Raw genomic sequence first — 20,601 nt, forward strand, 5'->3', positions numbered from 1 at the left:
TGGATGTGGCTGGGAAGTGACTGGGGATGTGGGTGGGAATTGACTGGGGATGTGGCTGGGAAGTGACTGGGATGTGTCTGGGAAGTGACTGGGGATGTGGCTGGGAAGTGACTGGGAAGTGACTGGGAAGTGACTGGGGATGTGGCTGGGAAGGTACTGGGGATGTGGCTGGGAAGTGACTGGGAAGTGGCTGGGAAGTGACTGGGGATGTGGCTGGGAAGTGACTGGGGATGTGGCTGGGAAGTGACTGGGGATGTGGCTGCGATGTGACTGGGGATGTGGCTGGGAAGTGACTGGGGATGTGGCTGGGAAGTGACTGGGGATGTGGCTGGGAGTGACTGGGGATGTGGCTGGGAAGTGACTGGGAAGTGACTGGGAAGTGACTGGGTATGTGGCTGGGAAGTGACTGGGGATGTGGCTGGGAAGTGACTGGGAAGTGGTTGGGAAGTGACTGGGATGTGTCTGGGAAGTGACTGGGGATGTGGCTGGGAAGTGACTGGGGATGTGGCTGGGAAGGGACTGGGGATGTGGCTGGGATGTAACTGGGATGTGGCTGGGATGTGGCTGGGGATGTGGCTGGGATGTGCCTGGGGATGTGGCTGGGATATGGCTGGGAAGTGACTGGATGTGGCTGGGATGTGACTAGGATGTGGCTGGGAAGTGACTGGAGATGTGGCTGGGATGTGGCTGGGAAGTGACTGTGATGTGGCTGGGAAATGATTGGGGATGTGGCTGGGATGTGGCTGGGAAGTGACTGGGAAGTGACTGGGGATGTGACTAGGATGTGGCTGGGAAGTGACTGGGGATGTGGCTGGGATGTGGCTGTGAAGTGACTGGGATGTGGCTGGGAAGTGACTGGGGATGTGGGTGGATGTGGCTGGGAAGTGACTGGGATTTGACTGGGAAGTGACTAGAGATGTGGCTGGGATGTGGCTGGGATGTGGCTGGGAAGTGACTGGGATGTGGCTGGGGATGTGACTGGGAAGTGACTGGGGATGTGGTTGGAAAGTGACTGGGGAAGTGGCTGGGAAGTGACTGGGGATGTGGCTGGGAAGTGACTGGGGATGTGGCTGGGAAGTGACTGGGGATGTGGCTGGGAAGTGACTGGGAAGTGACTGGGAAGTGACTGGGGATGTGGCTGGGATGTGACTGGGATGTGGCTGGGAAGTGACTGGGGATGTGGCTGGAAAGTGACTGGGAAGTGACTGGGAAGTGACTGGGGATGTGCCTGGGAAGTGACTGGGGATGTGGCTGGGAAGTGACTGGGGATGTGGCTGCGATGTGACTGGGGATGTGGCTGGGAAGTGACTGGGGATGTGGCTGGGAAGTGACTGGGGATGTGGCTGGGAAGTGACTGGGAAGTGACTGGGAAGTGATTGGGGATGTGGCTGGGAAGTGACTGGGGATGTGGCTGGGAAGTGACTGGGAAGTGACTGGGAAGTGACTGGGGATGTGGCTGGGAAGTGACTGGGGATGTGGCTGGGAAGTGACTGGGGATGTGGCTGGATGTGGCTGGGAAGTTACTGGGAAGTGCCTGGGGATGTGGCTGGGAAGTGAATGGGAAGTGACTGGGGATGTGGCTGGAAAGTGACTGGGAAGTGACTGGGAAGTGACTGGGGATGTGGCTGGGAAGTGACTGGGATGTGAGTGGGAAGTGACTGGAGATGTGGCTGGGAATTGTCTGGGATGTGGCTGGGAAGTGACTGGGAAGTGACTGGGAAGTGACTGTGGATGTGGCTGGGAAGTGACTGGGGATGTGGCTGGGAAGTGACTGGGATATGTCTGGGAAGTGACTTGGGATGTGGCTGGGAAGTGACTGGGGATGTGGCTGGAAGTGACTGGGAAATGACTGGGAAGTGACGGGATGTGGCTGGGAAGTGACTGGGAAGTGACTGGGATGTGGCTGGGAAGGGACTGGGGATGTGGCTGGGAAGTGACTGGGGATGTGGCTTGAGATGTGGCTTTGAAGTGACTGGGATGTGACTGGGATATGGCTGGGATGTGGCTGGGGATGTGGCTGGGAAGTGACTGGGGATGTGGCTGGGAAGTGACTGGGGATGTGGCTGGGAAGTGACTGGGAAATGACTGGGAAGTGACGGGATGTGCCTGGGAAGTGACTGGGAAATGACTGGGGATGTGGCTGGGAAGGGACTGGGGATGTTGCTGGGAAGTGACTGGGGATGTGGCTTGAGATGTGGCTTTGAAGTGACTGGGATGTGACTGGGATATGGCTGGGATGTGGCTGGGGATGTGGCTGGGAAGTGACTGGGGATGTGGCTGGGAAGTGACTGGGGATGTCGCTGGGAAGTGAGTTGGATGTGACTGGGGATGTGGCTGGGAAGTGACTGGGATGTGACTGGGATGTGACTGGGGATGTGTCTGGGATGTGGCTGGGAAGTGACTGGGATGTGACTGGGATGTGGCTGGGAAGTGACTGGGGATGTGTCTAGGATGTGGCTGGGAAGTGACTGGGATGTGGCTGGGAAGTGACTGGGGATGTGTCTGGGGATGGGCTGGATGGGCTGGGGATGTGCCTGGAGTTGGGCTCCGGATGTGACTCAGTGTTTGAGTGTTTCTGAAACTGTAGGTTCAGTTCCAATACTGCAAAAAAGAAAAGGAAGGTAGCTTGTTCTAGCTGTAACAGCTGGTGGGCGTGGCTCATGGTGGAGCGGTTCCTGGTCTAACGAGGCTGTGGTAATGACATGCTGCTGACTGCATGTGGGGTGGCATGGTGCCCCCCTGTGCCCACTCCTAGTCCCCTGGACCTGTGACTTTGACCCTTTTTGGAAAATGGGTCTTTGCAGGTGTGGTTAAATTAAGTGTCTCAAATGAGGTTGTCCTAGATTAGTCTGTCCCTAAATTCAGTGACACGTCTTTAAAAGAGGCAGAAGAGGAGACACAGGCTCAGAGGAAAGACCAGTTGAAGATGGAGCGTTGTGGCCATTGGGCGAGGGCATGAACCCGGAGCTGGAGCTCATGCCTTGCTCTTCCAGCTCTGATCCAAAACCAGGAGAGCCTGTATCTATTGTTTTGGGTCACCCAGAGGTACTTTGTTACAGTTGGGACACTAAAGTAACACGTCAAGAAAATTAAAAAACAAGTAGCATGTTGAGAAAATACCAGAAAGTGTTGTTGTGGTAGCTTCGGAAAGCACAGGTATGGAGTGGTCGTCTGGGCCAGGCCTCTGCACTGGGCGAGCCCCACTCAGGAGGGTGAGCCCCGGCAAGCCAGTCCAGACAGGTTTTAGGGAGAAGAAATGGTGTTTCTGTGTAGAGGAAGTACTGATTTAGCATGCAGGTTCGAATTACTAAACAGAAGGCTAAATATATGATAATTCAAAATTCTGATTTTCATGATTGTAAAAGCAGAATAGGAACCATGGACATGTTCCCAGAAAAGTTGTTTTAAATAAAACAGTGTAGAAACTTGCGTCCTTGTTCCCTTCCCACCTAGATGGTGGGCTTCTGCCCTGTGAGGTGTGGCAACGGGGAGACCAGGGGTCAAGGGCTGCAGCAGCCCGTCCTGGGGGCGGAGTGGCTGGAAAGTGGGAGTGTTCCTGTGCCTCCTTCACTGGATGGTGTCAGAGTCAGAACCCAGTGTCAGGGAAGGACAGGCAGGGCATGGGCGGCAGCAGGACAGTCACGTCTCCTGAGCCCCCACTCTCTGTGGTGAGAGCCTCTTGGATAGACAGACTCGCCTGGCTAAGGAAGTGCACGTCGCCAGCAGACCTGGCTCCCCAGTGCCAGCTGCTTCTGGGAGGGTCCCGCTGGAGTCTGCCCTCTGGAGGAGACCCACTGCTGCCATCCTGCCTGCGCAGGCCCCAGGCGGTCAGGACTGGCCGCAGGGCTGTGGACAGTGGGCCCAGGACCTGTCTCCAGGAAGTGGCAGGCAGTCTGTAGGAGCCACAGTGACCGCTGCTTTTGTGAGTGACAGAGGAAAACACCTTAAATGTCCAGCAGCTGGGTCTCTGGTGGGTCAGGCTCGTGCAGACCTTTAGCAGAGGCAGGTCTGAGGCAGAGCATTGAGGCCAGGGCACTGAGTGGGCACTCTGTGTGCTGGAAACCGCGCAGTCCAGTTCTGTGCACGTGAGTACAACTGGAGATGGTATACTGCCAGCCGTGCTCATTCAGCGCCCGTGTTGCCTTAGGGCCATGCTGAGCCTGCCCCTACCCCTGTCCCCAGCTTCTGGCCACAGACCAGTTCCACGCCCACCAGCACTGAACGCTCCTGAAGGTGAGGACACAGAGTACAGCTAATGCAAGGCCTCAAAAGAGGAAGGCTGTGGACCCTGTTCTCAGCCTCTAGGGGACCCGACACTGTTTTAGGAGCACACAGTGAGTGTGCAGTGGCTCTGGGGAGTGGCCTCCACTGTGAGCTGTGCTGTCCACAGAGCCCACCCTGGAGGAGCCAGGTGTCAGTGGAGGACTCTCTAGGCCTAGCAGGGATGATCCCTCCTCAGTTCTTGGAGCATCCAGCATCTGGCATCCGTGGGACGGGGTACTGTCTGTGGGGTCCTGGACTCCGACTCAGGTGGATCTTGCAAGGCTCCCCCTGACATGATCTGTGCGAGTCCAGAGCCATGCTCTTAGGACTGCTCTGCACTGGCCATTTTCTGAGTCCCAACCAAGAATGGGGTCTGAGCACAGAATGGCACTGGGCCACGAGGGGCCCAGCAGCAGAGTCCAGGCCCAGGGTCCCCATGATGGCACAATGTGCAGGATGGATTCAGCCCCGGGTTGTTTTCCGGCAGAGGAGCATCTCCTGTCCCCCCGTGTCCCTCAGGCCTCCTGTTCCCACCGTGTCCCTGTTTCTCCTGTTCCCCCTGTGTCCCTGTTTCTCCTGTCCCCCCATGTCTCTCATGTCTCCTGTTCCCCCCGTGTCCTTCGTGTCTCCTGTTCCCCCCGTGTCCCTGTTTCTCCTGTTCCCCCTGTGTCCCTGTTTCTCCTGTCCCCCCATGTCTCTCATGTCTCCTGTTCCCCCCGTGTCCTTCGTGTCTCCTGTTCCCCCCGTGTCCCTGTTTCTCCTGTCCCCCCCGTGTCCCTCGTGTCTCCCGTTCCCCCCGTGTCCCTCTGGTCTCCTGTTCCCCCCGTGTCCCTCTTGCCTCCTGTTCCCACCATGTCCCTCGTGTCTCCTGTTCCCCCCGTGTCCCTCGTGTCTCCCGTTCCCCCCGTGTTCCTGTTTCTCCTGTTCCCCGTGTGTCCCTCGTGTCTCCTGTTCCCCGTGTGTCCCTCGTGTCTCCTGTTCCCCCATGTCCCTCGTGCCTCCTGTTCTCACCATGTCCCTCATGTCTCCTGTTCCCCCCGTGTTCCTGTTTCTCCTGTTCTTCGTGTGTCCCTCGTGTCTCCCGTTCCCCGTGTGTCCCTCGTGTCTCCTGTTCCCCGTGTGTCCCTCGTGTCTCCCGTTCCCCCCGTGTCCCTCGTGTCTCCTGTTCCCCCATGTCCCTCGTGCCTCCTGTTCCCCCCGTATTCCTGTTTCTCCTGTTCCCCGTGTGTCCCTCGTGTCTCCCGTTCCCCCCGTGTCCCTCGTGTCTCCCGTTCCCCCCGTGTCCCTCGTGTCTCCTGTTCCCCGTGTGTCCCTCGTGCCTCCTGGTTCCCCCATGTCCCTTGTGCCTCCTGTTCCCACCATGTCCCTCGTGTCTCCCGTTTCCTCCGTGTCCCTCGTGTCTCCCGTTCCCCCCGTGTCCCTCGTGCCTCCTGTTCCCACTGTGTCCCTCGTGTCTCCCGTTCCCCCCGTGTCCCTCGTGTCTCCTGTTCCCACTGTGTCCCTCGTGTCTCCCGTTCCCCCCGTGTCCCTCGTGTCTCCTGTTCCCACTGTGTCCCTCGTGTCTCCCGTTCCCCGTGTGTCCCTCGTGTCTCCTGTTCCCCCGTGTCCCTCGTGTCTCCCGTTCCCCCCGTGTCCCTCGTGTCTCCCGTTCCCCGTGTGTCCCTCGTGTCTCCCGTTCCCCCCCGTGTCCCTCGTGCCTCCTGTTCCCCCCGTGTTCCTTGCGTCCCCTGTTCTCTCTGCCTCCTTGGCCATACCGCACTGCAGTGCTGGCTTGTTACCTGCTCCTGGGAGGTCCCAATGCCCAGTGCCACTCCTGGAAGTCCAGCGGGTCTGAGGCAGGGGAGTCTGAACAGGGTCAGGACGGGGCACACAGGGTTGGTTGTCCTGTGCTTGCCACTGTTGGGACCCGGGCTGTTGGTCGTCCCTCAGCAGGGATGATCGCTTGTGAGGGCCTCCACTTTGCAGAAGCCTGTGAGAGCAAGACACCAGCCTCCCTGGTCGTGGGCTTGTGGTGTCCCCGTGGGTGGACAGCTTGGGGAGAGGAGGTGGCTGGGTGAACCTCGCACTAACACCTCCGCTCTCTTCCAGTGAACGAGTTCACGGTCATCAGGAAGAAGTTCAAGTGCCCCTACTGCAGCTTCTCGGCCATGCACCAGTGCATCCTCAAGAGACACATGCGCTCCCACACGGGGGAGCGGCCCTACCCCTGCGAGATCTGTGGGAAGAAGTTCACACGGCGGGAGCACATGAAGCGGCACACGCTGGTGAGTGTAGGGCCTGCGGCTGACGAGTCTGCAAGGTGGGCCGGGGTGGGCACAGGATGCCTGGGAGTAGGCCACTGCGGGACCTCATCTGCCCGGGGGTCACTGCTGCCTACCTGTAGCCGCCTGGCCCACTTAGTGGGGTGGAGCCAGCCTCTGCACCCAGCAGAGGGCTAGCTCAGCTGAGAGTGATAGAGAGGAGGCTGTCTGGAGATAGGGAGGAGATCCTCCCTGCACAGCTGGGCAACATGAGAGATGGACCCGAGGCCCCAACCCCTGACTGGGGACAGCACCAAGGGACACCAAACTGGGATGGGCTGCAGATTGGGGCATCTCAGGCATCTTTGGGATGGAGGATGGTTTGCAGGCTGGCCCAACAGCAGCTCACCAGCTTAACGAGCGGCCCTGCCGGGTGGTTCAGGGGCTCTGTTGGCTCAGCTTCTCTGGCCCAGTGGGGTGCTCTCATCTCTGTGAGGTTGGGGTTCCTGAATGGCTGCAGAGCCCACAGAGGGCTGTTCTCTGGGCTTCCCCATGTGTCCCTCTGCGAGGTGGGGACGCCTGGATCAGGAAGAGCCCTGGATCATGAAGGGAGGACTTCCAGGCCAGGGGCAAACACATGGCCATGAGGAGCCCTGAGGTCTTAGCAAGTCGGTTTTAGAACTTTTTTTCCTAAATGAATGTTTGCTTCTGCTTCATCTACTTAATAAGCCACAGATATCACTTTGCAGACAGAGGTGAAAACTTAGAGGCATATATATACCTATTCAGAGGGACCGCATCTTTTTTTCACACTAGTAGATGCTGATGAGTCTCAATGTGAGTTGTTCTTCCATTTGTCTAGAGAAACAGGAATCAGGAATGTTTCAGGAGTGTGACATGCCTGAGGGCCAGTCCTGCTGTGTGACCCTTGCCTTGTGTAGGGCCAGGATGCTGATCCTGAAGTTCATGGTTGGACTTCAGGGGGTCCCTGAAAAATGTACTTAAAACATTTCAGGCCAGGCTCGGTGGCCATGCCTGTAATCCCACCTGTACAGGAAGCAGAGGAAGGAGGATCTCAAGTTGCAGGCCAGTCTGAGCAACTTAGCAAGACCCTGTCTCAAAATAAAAAATAGAAAGGACTGGGGGTGTAGCTCAGTGATAGAGTGTTGCCTAGCATGTGTGATGAATTCAATCCCTAGTACTAAAAATACAGAAAATAAAACAAAAAATAAAAAAAATAAAAAATAAAAAAACAAGGGGGGCGCCTTTTCCTGAGGAGAGCTTTGGGTTCTCTGGTGTGCCTACTCTGAGAAGTGAGCTCTCTGCGTTAGAAGAAGTTCTGCAGCCACTTCCTGGCATGTGCAGCCCTCCAGGCACCTGCGGGGCCACACCCAGCATCAGGGAGCAGGACCTCTCTGACCTGCTAGGGCCTCAGGTCTGGATGACCCTGCTCCACAGCACTACCACCAAGGGGTTAGCCACAGTTACTATGGTGCCCAGCACCCTTCCTGAGCAGGAGTCATGAGGATCTGTGAGTGCCTGGCCTTCTGGTCCTAGTTGTTGGCCTTGGGAGCCCCCGGCCACCTGGGCAGCACTCCAGCCCCTCCTACGCCTGCTCCCACCCTGTCGTCCCATTTGGAATAGTTCTGTTCTGTTGTTGCGGGGTGAGGTGGCAGGGAGGCCCTGAATTTAATACAGGGCAAAACAGGCCTACAAAAGGATCCAACCCAAAGGTCTAGACACTGCTGGTTGGACTTTCGAGGAAGCCAGGGAGCTGGCATGCAGCTCCAAAGGCCATCACCAGCTGTTCCTGAAGGTCTGCAGTCCCCCACGTGGCAGCCTGTCCAGGCCATGCTCTGGCCCTCCAGAGTTGTCCCAAAGGTCAGCCTGGCAACTGCCTCCTGAGCCCTTGCCGTTTGGGGTTTTGTGGAAGTAACAACCCTGCCTTCAGGGAGGTCGGGTTCAAGAGCAGTATTCTGTGGGAACAAGAACCTGGGAAACGGAGGCCAGTGAGGGGCAGCTCACCAGGGCACAGCTGCAGGACACCGTGATGGCTTGTCAGATCCTTCAAGTAGAAGAAATATGTTAGCCAACCTTTTGTTGCTGTGACCAAATACCTGACAAGAACAACTTAGAGAGGGAAAAGTTTATTTTGAGTCATGTTTTTGGATGGTTCACTCCACAGTGGGCTGACTCTTTTGCTCTGAGCCAAGTGGAGGCAGAAGTGTGTGGTAGATTAAAGCCGCTCAGCTCCGGGCAGCCAGGAAGCGGAGGGAAGGGAAGACAGGGAGAGAAGGTCAACCCCAGAAACCCACCTCCTATAACAAGGTCCCACCTCCAGTGTGCTGCATTCAGCACCCAAGGACTCACCCGCTGACCCGGTGGGTCAGACCCTCAGGACCCCCACCCAGATGCCTCCACTCTGAATGCGCTGTGCAGGGACCATGCCTTCAACACATGAGCCTTTGGGGATGTTCCTGAGCCACCCTAGCAGGACCTCTCCACCCACAGCCTGGCTCCAGTTCTCTGCAGGCGTGGAGAGCTGGATTCAGAAACTCCAGACACCTCCCTCCCGGCATGCAGCCTGCTGCTGTTCTCACATGGCTTCAGTTGCCCCACATGGAGCCCAGGTGTCCCCACAGGACAGAGAGGGGCCAAGGGGAACCTGTAGGTCTGCGGAGGCTGCTGGCACCTGAGGGCAGAAGACTGGCCAGCACCAGATCCAACATGGAGTCCAGCTTTCTCAGGGAGTCTGCCACTGTCAGCCCACTGGCCTTTGCTCTTGGAGAACAGGGCCAGGGCTTGGTGTGAATGTGAACAGTGCCTCCACGGCCTCTCAAGTCAGCCGTCAACCCTGATGCTGAGGTCTCCAGAGGTTGGGTACAGCAGCAGGCATCCCTGCCCCCTTCAGCAGAAGACGCTGGGGCCACGTGCGTGTGCCCTTGGGTTCCAGGACTTCATGTCCTGCCCTCTTGAGGACCCGCTCCCAAATACAGTTGCTCCCTGTCAGGCATAGCCCTGCTGAGGGGGCACTTCCTGACCACCATGCCTCTTCTGCCACTTCAGTTGCTAATCTCTGTCCTTGCCTCTTAGTTGACTGTGAGAATCCTGCCGGGGAGGGGAATGTGCTTTTCACCTCGAAGGAAATGGTCAGGAATCAGGCTAAGGTGTGCACTCCACTGCCTGGCTCCCAGGCCCACAGTCCACCATCATCTCCTGGGGCTCCATCCCAACTCCCCTCCCCTCTGTCCTTCACTCTTGACCCATGGCTCCCCGGCTGCCCAGCCCACCAAGCCATGGACCTGGACTGAGCTTCCAGAAACCAGATCCAACTGCAGCTTCTGGTCACAGCTGTGTGGGGCTTGCCATCCCTGACCTGTGCACCTAGCCTGAGTGGGCATGGTCCTTTCTGGCCAGGCAGGAGTGCTCCATAGCCGTCTGGTGGGAACTCCGCCTGTCCTGGCAGGGGCTTTGGAGGAGGGAGCAGAGTAACCTCAGGAGGAGGGTGAAGCAGGGCCTCTGTGCCTGTGCGCGCGTGTGTGTGTGCCTATGTGTATGTGTGCACCTGTGTGTGCCTGTGCGCGTGTGTGCCTGTGTGTGTGTGCGCCTGTGTGTGTGTCTGTGTGTGTGCGTGTGTGTGCACCTGTGTGTGTGTGCCTGTGTGTGTGCCTGTGTGTGTGTGCGCCTGTGTGTGTGTCTGTATGTGTGCCTGTGTGTGTGCCTGTGTGTGTGCCTGTGTGTGTGTCTGTATGTGTGCCTGTGTGTGTGCCTGTGTGTGTGTCTGTATGTGTACCTGTGTGTGTGCCTGTGTGTGTGTGTGTCTGTGTGTGTGCCTGTGTGTGTGTGCCTGTGTGTGTGTCTGTATGTGTGCCTGTGTGTGTGCCTGTGTGTGTGTGCGCCTGTGTGTGTGTCTGTATGTGTGCCTGTGTGTGTGTGTGCCTGTGTGTGTGTCTGTATGTGTGCCTGTGTGTGTGCCTGTGTGTGCCTGTGTGTGTGTCTGTGTGTGTGCCTGTGTGTGTGCCTGTGTGTGTGTGTCTGTGTGCATGCCTCTGTGTGTGTGTGCCTGTGTGTGTGCCTGTGTGTGTGCCTGTGTGTGTGTGTGTGCACCTGTGTGTGTGTGCCTGTGTGTGTGCGTGCCTCTGTGTGTGTCTGTGTGTGTGTCTGTGTGTGTGTGTGCCTGTGTGTGTGCCTGTGTGTGTGTCTGTATGTGTGCCTGTGTGTGTGCCTGTGTGTCTGTGTGTGTGTCTGTGTGTGTGTGTGCCTGTGTGTGTCTGTGTGTGTGCCTGTGTGTGTGCTTGTGTGTGTGTGTGTCTGTGTGTGTGCCTGTGTGTGCGCCTGTGTGTGTGTCTGTGTGTGTGTCTGTGTGTGTGCCTATGTGTGTGTGCGTGTGCGTGTGTGTGTGCGTGCCTCTGTGTGTGTGCGCCTGTGTGTGTGTCTGTGTGTGTGTGTGCCTGTGTGTGCCTGTGTGTGTGTGTGTGCCTGTGTGTGTGTGCGTGTGTGTGTGCGCCTGTGTGTGTGTGCCTGTGTGTGCCTGTGTGTGTGTGTGCCTGTGTTTCTGTGCGTGTGCCTGTGTGTGTGCATATGCCTGTGTGTGTGCCTGTGTGTGCCTATATGTGTGCCTGTGTGTATGTGCCTGTGTGTGTGTGCCTGTGTGTATATGTGTGTGTGTATGTGTGTGTGTGCCTGTGTGTGTGCCTGTGTGTGTGTGTGTGTGCCTGTGTGTGTGCCTGTGTGTGTGTGCGTGTGCCTGTGTGTGCCTGTGTATGTGTGTGTGTGCCTGTGTGTGTGCCTGTGTGTGTGTGTGCCTGTATGTGTGCCTGTGTGTGTGTGCCTGTGTATGTGTGTGTATGTGTGGGTGTGCATGTGCCTGTATGTGTGCCTGTGTGTGTGTGCCTGTGTGTGTGTGTGCCTGTGTGTGTGTATGTGTGTGTGCGTGTGCCTCTGTGTGTGCCTGTGTGTGTATGTGTGCCTGTGTGTGTGCCTGTGTGTGCGCCTGTGTGTGTGTGCCTGTGTGTGTGTGTGTGCCTGTGTGTGCCTGTGTGTGTTGCTGTGTGTGTGTGTGTGTGTGTGTGCCTGTGTGTGCGTGTGCCTGTGTGTATGTGTGCACCTGTGTGTGTATATGTGCCTGTGTGTGTGTGCCTGTGTGTATGTGTGCACCTGTGTGTGTGTGTGTGTGCCTGTATGTGTGCACCTGTGTGTGTGTGCCTGTGTGTGTGTGTGCCTGCATGTATGTGTGCACCTGTGGTGTGTGTGTGTGCGTGTGTGTGTGTGCCTGTGTGTATGTGTGCACCTGTGTGTGTGTGTGTGTGCCTGTGTGTGTGTGCCTGTGTGTGTGTGTGCCTGCGTGTATGTGTGCACCTGTGTGTGTGTGTGTGTGTGTGTGTGTGTGTGTGAGAGAGAGAGAGAGATCTGGCCCTGCAGGGGCTGCGGGAGGATACTGCTGCCCTGGTGCCAGCACCCCTCAGGACAGGGCTGTTTGGGGGCTGTCCCCAGTTCTGACCATGTGGACTTTGGGGGCAGCACTGGAAACCTGGGCTTGAGGGTCAGAGCAGATCTGTTGCCCCCATGTCACTGCCATGACTGTCCTTTCTCCTGGCCTGGCAAGGACTGCCCCTGGGGGACCTCACCCCTCCACTAACTGCCCTGTTCTCCCAGGTCCACAGCAAGGACAAGAAGTACGTGTGCAAAGTGTGCAGTCGCGTGTTCATGTCCGCAGCCAGCGTGGGCATCAAGCACGGCTCGCGTCGCCACGGTGTGTGTGCAGACTGCGCCGGCCGGGGCGTGGCCGCACCGCTGGACCATGGGGGCGGCGAGGGCTCCCCCGAGGCCCTGTTCGCTGGCGATGGGCCCTACCTGGAGGACCCAGAGGACCCGCGAGGGGAGGGCGAGGAGGAGCTGGGGGAGGACGAGGACGATGACGTGGCGAAGTGGAAGGACGATGTGGGGCTGGCGCCTGAGGACGCGCTGTTGGGGGATGACAAAGAGGACGAGGACTCGCCGCAGGAGCCACGAAGCCCCACTGCAGGGCCGGACAAGGACTTTGCCTGGATCTCCTAGGCCCCGCCCAGGCAGGCAGGGTCCGGCGGTGGCTGCATCGCTTCGTCCACCTGTGTGTGCTCGTCTTAGTGGGTCTCAACCCCCGGAGGCAGGGCAGGCCCGCCCTTCTCACAGCCCCTCTCCGGTCCTCCCTGTGTCCAGCCCTATCCCCACACATACCGCCCTGGCCCCTGTTGTCCTAAAACAGTTGAACCGACAGTGGGGAGGCAGGGTAGGTCTGAGTCAAGGGAGAGCGCATGTCCGGGCCTGTGCAGGGATGATGTGAGTCCCCAACAGGTGCCTGCAGGTGCGGGCATCAGAGGAACCCTCTGTGGCTGGTCAGGCCCTGGATGCATGGTAGTCCAGTGACCTGGCCAGGGTCAGCACTTGTCAGGGGCATGAGTGATCCTTGAGGCCACAGGTCTGCGTCTGTGTTGAGAGTGTTGTGTACATCCAAGCTGCATCCGTCTGCAGCACTGCCCAAGCCCGACAGTCAGGTAGCTGCCTGTGACCCTGCAGTGGCCCTTTGCCCTCTTGGCTCCTGTAGAACCCAGGTCCAGTGCACAGAAAGCCCTGTGACCCTCTTGCCTCTGGGCTTTGGTGCTTAACAAAGCAGCTGCAGATCCTCGCTGATCCAGGGCTCCAGGTGCTCTCTCCGGGTGGCAGCAGACCCGGAGGGCGGGGCCTGAGGAGGCCGCAGCTCCTCCCACGCAGGACTCCTCAGTCAGGGAGGGGACCCTTGGCCAGGCTCCCCACCTCAGGCCCAAACCAGTTCTGCCATGAGGGCCTCAGCTCTGTGCACTTCCTTAGAGAGCCTGGCCCCTTGTCCACCCTGAGCTTGCTCCAGTGCTCCTGCTGACTCCTCTCGGGATGGGCTGGAGCCGGACTCCTGCCAACGTTGCTGCTAACACTGGAGGTGGGTGTTCCTAGCTGCAGTGTGCTGCTTCACCTCCCCACCTGGGTAACCAAATGTTAAAGTAGTTGGAGACATCGTGAAGTAGCTACAGAAAAATAATTGTTTTTTGCGTCGTTTTTCACACTTGGCAAAACTATATAGGGTTGTTTTTCCTTTGGCTTGTCAAGTCCTCCTGCTATGCTTTGAAGGAGCTTGCCATGTGTTCTCCTTTTTTCCTGAGTGAAAGCAAAGGCCCCGGTGGTGGGCATCTCTGTGCATCCCCCAGCTTTGAGGTCCTGGAGGCAGGCTGCCGGACCCACCTTAGGACAGACATGGCAGCCTGCCTTCCTCCTCCAGGCTGCTTCTGGCATCACAACTAAGACATTCCACCTTTTCCTCCACCTCATCTAGTGTACCCTCTCAGGGTGAGGTGCAGGTAGGCTGACCGCCCCCCACCCTAGGCCAGGGCTCCTTGGGGTGTGTGTTAGCACCAACTGGAGAGACCGTTTCTATTTTCTCCTCCAGACTGTAAGCCAGATGGCTGTTACCTTTTTACTGTCATATCTCCCTAGGTGGAAAAAGGAAAACCCCTGAAAACCATGACTTAGTTCCCAGTGGTCACCTGGAGCATGTCTCCTGAGAACATTCCGAGCTGCCTGGCGGCTGCTGCCAACAACCTGCAGGGCTGGCCCAAGTGGGCACAGGGACATGGTGCTACCCTCGAGGGCCTGTGCACAGGGGAGGAGTTGCAGTTCTTTGTTTTTTTTAAAGTAAAATCAGCCAGTTTCTACCAGTTACGAGAGGCTGCTCCCCATACTGTCATCCAGTCTGCCTGCACACAAGTCTCTCCCAGGCAAAGCTATGAGCTCCTGAGCCAGAGTCCTTAGAGCAGGCTCAGATCCTCCTACATAGAGCCTGGGGGCCCTTGGCTTGTCACCACTCTCTCCCACTGCCACGGCGGGTCTGGGGTGCTCCCAGTCGGGCATCGTGGCTGGACTCCCTCACTGGGAAAGCTCCAGCTGAGCTCCCAGCCCCCTTCAGGGCTCTCAGAACTTTGTACCTTTTCTCCCACTTTTCTAACACCTTTTCTATACACTTACTTTCTTACAAGATGCATTTGGAAATCAGACCTTTGCTACAAGCCTCTGAGTTTTGTACCGGTCCCCCTACCCCCATCTCAGGCTGAACTGCCCAGGGCCCGGGGCCCACCTCCCCCAGGCACCTCTGCCTGGCACTCAGGATGTCTTGCTCTCTGACTGGCTCCCACTCTGGATGCCTTTGCTGACCTAGGGGCATTTTCTTGAAATGATACTGTACTGGAAAACCAAGGTTCCCAATCTGTCCACCACCTCCCCCATCCGCTGTGTGGCAGGTCCGCTGTTCTGTTTGCTAGTTGGAGAGTGGAGTTTCAAATCCAGATGAACACATCCATCTCAGGAGGCATGGAGGGAAAAAGACATGTAATGAAGAGTTTTTTTTACGTGACTGATTTTTTTTTTTTAATCAATGTTCAAACTAATAAATATTTTTTTATGAAGAGGAAAATACTGTGTAGATTACATTTCACATTTTGTATTTTTTGTTGTGTCTGTTTGTATCTTGGTGTTTGCAACACCAAAGTGGAAGATACAGTCCATGGTGGGGACGGGGTGTGAATAGGGAAACCATGATTTTGTATGGAGCTCTGGATCCTGGCCAGGTTATTTGGACTCTGGGTCTGGGCAACAGGATGCTGCCGGGACTTTCCAAGACCTGACTCGGGACACAGCTATGCTTCCAACTTTGCACATCTTCCTTTTTAAGAAAAAAAACCAGAAAATGCAAAACTGGAACTTTTTGCAATATTATGAAAGATAATCCTCCTTGGCTCATTCTGTGACATGTGCAGCTCTTAAGAAGCCATAATCCGTAGTGGTTGTCTTTTGTTTAGAGCCTATGTTGTTTTGTATGCAGCCCTTTTAGAATCACTTGTAGTGAGGGTGCTGTGTGTGTGTGCTTTCCTTAAATATTTATTTTTTCAACATGCTTTCAACCTGTCACCAAAAACAGAAGAGACAAAAAAAAAAAAAAAAAAAAAAAAAAAAAAAAAAAAAGGCAGTGTTTGGAGACTGTTGATTTTTTCCTCGGGATGCTCTATTATATTGACTTTATACATCATCATAAACCTGTGTTTGTACTGAAGATGTATTTAATATTTGGGGAGGCTCTTCAGTCTGTTGGTGGAGAATTACAGCTGCTGCCCGGCTTCCTGCAGCCACAGGCCAGGCCAGCATCACCTTCTCTTCTCTACAGAGGGTCTGGGGGCTTCTTGTTTGCCTCCACAGCTCCAGGCCTGCCTGTGGGTTCCTTTCTGTGACGGGATTAGCATAGACATTCTTGAAAAGCGATCACTTTCAATAAATTGGGAAATTGCTGCTCCCAGCAGACGCCTCCTGTGTTTCAGACAGCGCCCCTCTTCGGCCTCACCTTGGATAGAGGGGCCCAGACTGGAGACCCAGCCCTGTGGCCTCCCGCATCCCTGCCCACAGGGTCCTGGACCCATTCCTTTCCTCCAGGAGGCAGACTCAGCTTCTGGAAAAACCCCCAATTTTTAATTTTTCTCCTCGCCTGGTGGCCCAGACGTGAGACACCTGAGCTTCAGAAACATGGTAAAATGTCAGCCCTGGCCCCCAAACCATGGCATTAAGTGCAAGCATGGGAGTCCCCTCTCAACACCCCTCAAAGTGCCTCTTGGACTGGCCCCCACAGCTGGCCTGCCAACATCCTTGACATCCTTGACCAGTCCTGGGCCAACAGGCAGGGGGCAGCAGCCCTGGGTCCAAGGGGACAGTGATGTCATCTGGCTTTAGTGCAACCACGCTGGCTTCTTCAGAGGCTCTCTGAAGAGCAGAACCCTCCCCTGCCTCTGGGGTCCAGGGCCACTAGCTCCCTTGCTTTCTCCTGCATTAGAAAGCAGCCTGCAGCTGGGCAAGGCCAGGCCTGGGGCCTGCAGTCAGGAGGCTGGGCAGCAGCGCGGGGCTCAGTCCAGGAACCTCTGACAAGCCTTCTTCCAGCGGCAGGCCGTGCACCACAGGTCCCGGTGGTCCATGCCGTACACCTTCCGGCACTTCTTGGCATCACCACGTGGCTTCCTGGGGAGACAGGCAAGGGACAGGAGTGCTGTCAGCTGGGACCCTCCCCACCTGGCACCTGACTGAACCCGCAGCCCACACATACCTCAAGTTGGCACCAAGCTTAGGGGGCAGGGCTGGCATAGTGGCCCGGCCCTCGGTGGGCTGTGCGTCCACGTGGACTGGTGCCAGGTAGCCCTGGGGGGAGCTGCAACCTGGACTTCGCTCCTCTCCAGAGTGCCCTGAGACTTGCTCCCAGCTGTCACCTGTGGCCTCCCCGGCCTGGTGGGTGTGGTCACTGTGGCATGTCTGGAGGGGAGCTGCAGAGCTAAGCACAGGGGGCAGGGGCAGGGCCAGGGGCCGCAGCAGACTAGGCAGGTCCAGGCGGGGGAAGGTGGGTGGCACAGGGGCTTCAGGGGATGCTGGGGTCAAGCTGGACAGCCCATCAGTCAGCTTGTCCACACCAATGTCCAGCTCTGTGTAGTAGAAGTCCTCCTCACCATCACTGTGCTCAGGCTCTGCCTGTCTCCTGCTGGAGATACGGCATGGGAGCTGAAGCACTGGCCTGGCCTGGCCCAGCCCCACCAGCCTGCCCCCAGCCCCCGCCGCACCCCAGGTGCACCAGGCGGATGTGTCTCTGTATGGCGGAGGCTGTGTGCAGCACCTTCCCGCAGCTCTTCCACAGGCACTGGAACACCACCTGGACCGAGCTCTGGGCAACAGGGTGTGTGTCAGGAGCAGCACCCATGTCCACCCGCCCTGGGCTCCCCCAGCTCACCTTCCGCTTCCTTGGGGTGGGCTCCCCAAACAGAAAGTGGGCTGTCTCAGGGGGCAGTGGGGGCGATGGGGTGGATGGGGAGGACTGGTCGCTGGCCAGGTCCCAGCCCCAGTCTCCACTGTTGCTGCTGCTGCTGTAGCTGCCCGTGGGCTGCACCAGGGCCTCCCTCCAGGGTTCCAAACCAGGCTCTGCAGGAACATGCACCTCAGGACCTCTGGTGGGCTTGAGCTGCTCTGTGGGAGCTGCTACCTGCTGGCTACCTGATGTCCTCCAGCCCCTAACTCGGCTACCGCCTATTCAGGTGAGCTTGGTGGGCAGTCTTGGAGAAGATTTTGGTCACTGGGGCATGGAGAGACATCCCCCAGCATAGTATTTTGCATGGTCAGCAAAGTGGAGGTGGGCAGTTTGCAAAGGCCTGGGACCTTGTGACTTTGGCCTCAGTGAAAGGCATGGGGTGGGGTGGGTCCATATACCCACTTCAGAAAGAGGGCTGAAGGGTGAGTGGCAGGTCTGGGGACTCTGCTTGATCCCACAAACTGGGTGGCTGCAGGGTCCTGGGAGACTACAATCCCAGGCCCTGCCCCCACCTAAGCACAGACTTCTGAGACTCACCTGGGCTGAAGACTACAGCAGGGGCCCCCAGATAGAGTGGGCTAGTAGACAGGCTTGTAAGGGCTGCAGCAGCCATGACCTCATCTAGTCGAGCTTTTCCTGGGGGGGATCTGAAGGAGACAGGGGCAAGGTATGGGCTGGGCTGGGCTGGGCTGGGCTGGGCGGGGTGGGGCGGGGCAGGGCGGAGCCCAACAAGTGTTCTAGGTCCCTCCCCTGGCCCAGCTGCACGTGCAGGCCTAGGCACGTGTTCCTGCACCAGGCTGCCTAACTCCTGGCAGGGTAGGAGGTCGGGCTCCACCCCCAGCTCAGGTTGCAGAGCCTCAAATCACCAGGAACCATCGGGAACAGGGCTGGGGTCTCTCTACAGCCTGGGCTTTGTTCCCCGCCCCCACCCCATCCCCAGGGTCTACAGGGCACCGTGTCTGTGATCTCACTGGTGGGCCAGAGATGACCCCAGCCCAGCCCTCCCCCATCACACTTATTAACCAGGGTTGTGCAACAGCAGCTGTGGGCCTCGGGCCAGGCTTAGGAGGCAGAAGCAGCCAGCATTCGGCAGCAGCCAGAGGGAGCCTGGGCTCCAAGCACAGGCTAGTCCTGAGTCTCAGCGGAATAGGAGACCGCCCCTGTTGCATTGCCAGCCAGAGGTGTCTGGGCACGGCAGGGGTGGGGAAGTGGCAGTAGCAGCCCCAGGGATTCCTGGACAGTAAGCCCCATGCAATCTGCGCAGCCTCTTCTGCACAGAAACTGACAGCTGCCCCTCCCAGTTCTGCGAGTGGACCCCAACGCAATTGGTCATTCTGCCCAGCTCCTCCAGGGCTGGACAGCTGGGGGAAGAGGAGCCAGAAACCCAGTTCCGGACCCTGCCCTATTCTTAACCGAGGCCTCCCGGAGGGAGGGTCAGGAAGGCAGAAATCCGTGCCCCAACCACTGCCTCTGCACACACCGACGCACGTGTGCACACACCCCCCACCCCAGCGGCTCACCTCTGCGCTGGCACCGGAATATGCACCGACGGCGTCGGGAGCCCTGCCGCCCCCGCCCACGTCCCCGGGGTCCCTAGGTCTGCAGCCTGAGGCTCCTGCGGCAGCGCGAACTCCAAGCCCGCAAAGCCGCCGCCCATAGAAGGACCCTGCAGATGGGGAAGACTAAGTGGAGAGGCAACCCAGGCCCACCAGCCTGCACCGTGGATCCGGTTGGCGCCCGCCCCCACCCCACCCGACCCGCTGCCGACAGTGTGGACAGCGTAGCCCCGCCTCCGGCCCCGCCCCGGCGCAGGCGGCGGGAATCGTCCCCTGGTAGCTCGGCCGGACCCACGGACATGCATGGACCGACGCGGCCGCCCCCCGCTGCCACGCCCTCGGGGCCCAAAGTTTGCGCAGCCCCGACGCCATCTTTGCAGCCAGAGAAACTTTGTTGGCGCCCCCGCCCACTAGTACCTGTGGCGGCGCCGGCACCGTCACGGGCGCGGCGCGCGGGCCCGAGCCCTGCACACCCAGCCACGGCGCCTCGGCCCGCAGCGCACTGGGGTCCGGACCACCAGCGCGGAGCTGGGGGCGCTCGCAGCCGAGACTCGGACCCGGGGAGAGCTTGGTTTCCATAGCCGGCCGGCTGCCTAGGCTGCAGCGGCGAGGACAGACTCTCAGGACGCGGCCCCGGGCCGGGCCGGGCTGGCGGGGCCGCAGACCCCCGCCCTGGATCCCGCGCTGCCCGCTTCGTGCTGCGCCGCCCAGAGGCCGCGCGGCCGGCCACGCCCCCCGCCCCGGCGCGCGCGCCTATTGGCCAGCGGGCGCATCAACACTCAGTGGCCGGGGGCCCTGCCCGCTGCCTCCCACTGGCCCGCGCTGGGCTGCCGCCCACCCTCGGCACCGCGCTCCGGCGCGGGCCAGCTAAGGGGGCCGCCCGGCGCCCTACAGCTCCTAGCCTGGCCAGCTCTGGGCGCTTTCGCGTTCCGCTGCCTGGGACGGCCGCTTCCCCACCAGTGTGCTCGAGGAACTGCCAGAGCCAGGAAGGAGCCGCGTCTCCTGGAGCAGGTTATTCTTTAACGCAGACTGCCCACCTTATGTAACTCCAGGGGTTGGTGGCGGAGCCCTAGGGCGGAGCTCAGGGTCCAAGTCCCACCCTGACAGCCACCCGGCCGGCTTCGCTGTCCTCAGGATTGGAAACCACAGCGCAAAGGCTTGCTTTCCCTCTGCCCCACCACTGACTTCGGGACCCAGAACAGCCTCAGGGGCCAAGGCCTGGGCATCTGGGTGAGACCACTTGCAAGGCCCCAACCCTTCCCACTTTCAAGAAGGACAGGCTGCAAGGCATGCATGTCCATCCTTGTTTGATGGGACTTTATTAGGACGCAGGCCTTCTCTGCAGCAGGGAGAGGACATGTGGACGGTGGAAGTAGCCAGGACCTCACAGGCTAGCAGCCTTGGGATCTGGGATTTGTGCTGTCAGCTGCAGGGGCAGGGAGCTCACTCTGGAGAAAGGAACATAGTAAATACTAAGTGTTCAGGGGTCTCCAACCCCCCCACCCCCAGAGGCAGGCAGAAACGGGGGACTTGGTACCCTGCATATATCCACTTGTGTTAACAGGCAGAGAGGAGGGGTGACTCCTGCTTGGGGCCCCCATCTCCTGGATGCTCTCATACACATTTTCCAGGGGCCTGCTGTCCATGC

The 20,601-nt window shown here is 58.4% G+C and overlaps 2 protein-coding genes across 9 annotated transcripts in view; one reads left to right on the forward strand and one right to left on the reverse strand.

Annotated features, from left to right (window-relative positions):
• Positions 1-16,632, forward strand: part of Zbtb46 (zinc finger and BTB domain containing 46) — a 75,830-nt gene extending 59,198 nt beyond the window's left edge. For 3 of the 4 annotated variants that reach the window (XM_047534989.1, XM_047534985.1, XM_047534995.1), the window contains exons 4-5: positions 6,352-6,527; positions 12,159-16,632. In XM_047534989.1, coding sequence (XP_047390945.1) covers positions 6,352-6,527; positions 12,159-12,560 — 578 coding nt within the window. In that variant the 3' untranslated portion in view covers positions 12,561-16,632. The remainder of the gene's footprint in view (positions 1-6,351; positions 6,528-12,158) is intronic. The other variant, XM_047534981.1, reaches the window with a different exon arrangement.
• Slc2a4rg (SLC2A4 regulator) lies at positions 15,533-20,400 on the reverse strand. Of its 5 annotated transcripts, none has more exons than XM_047535045.1 (7): positions 19,371-20,400; positions 18,918-19,063; positions 17,935-18,044; positions 17,323-17,510; positions 17,156-17,256; positions 16,651-17,073; positions 15,533-16,565 (listed from the first exon to the last, which is right to left on the reverse strand). In XM_047535045.1, exons 1-7 carry the CDS (start codon positions 19,530-19,532, stop codon positions 16,454-16,456), a joined length of 1,242 nt encoding a protein of 413 aa, XP_047391001.1. In that variant the 5' UTR covers positions 19,533-20,400; the 3' UTR covers positions 15,533-16,453. The 5 variants fall into 5 exon arrangements, with proteins under 5 accessions (XP_047391001.1, XP_047390992.1, XP_047391005.1 ...); XM_047535036.1 differs by having other exon boundaries at positions 16,651-17,076; XM_047535049.1 differs by having other exon boundaries at positions 16,651-17,076; positions 17,156-17,510; positions 19,991-20,400.
• Positions 20,401-20,601: the final 201 nt, after the last annotated feature.

The sequence above is a fragment of the Sciurus carolinensis genome, chromosome 2 (assembly GCF_902686445.1).
Source record: "Sciurus carolinensis chromosome 2, mSciCar1.2, whole genome shotgun sequence".
In the NCBI taxonomy this organism is placed as follows: Eukaryota; Metazoa; Chordata; class Mammalia; order Rodentia; family Sciuridae; genus Sciurus; species Sciurus carolinensis.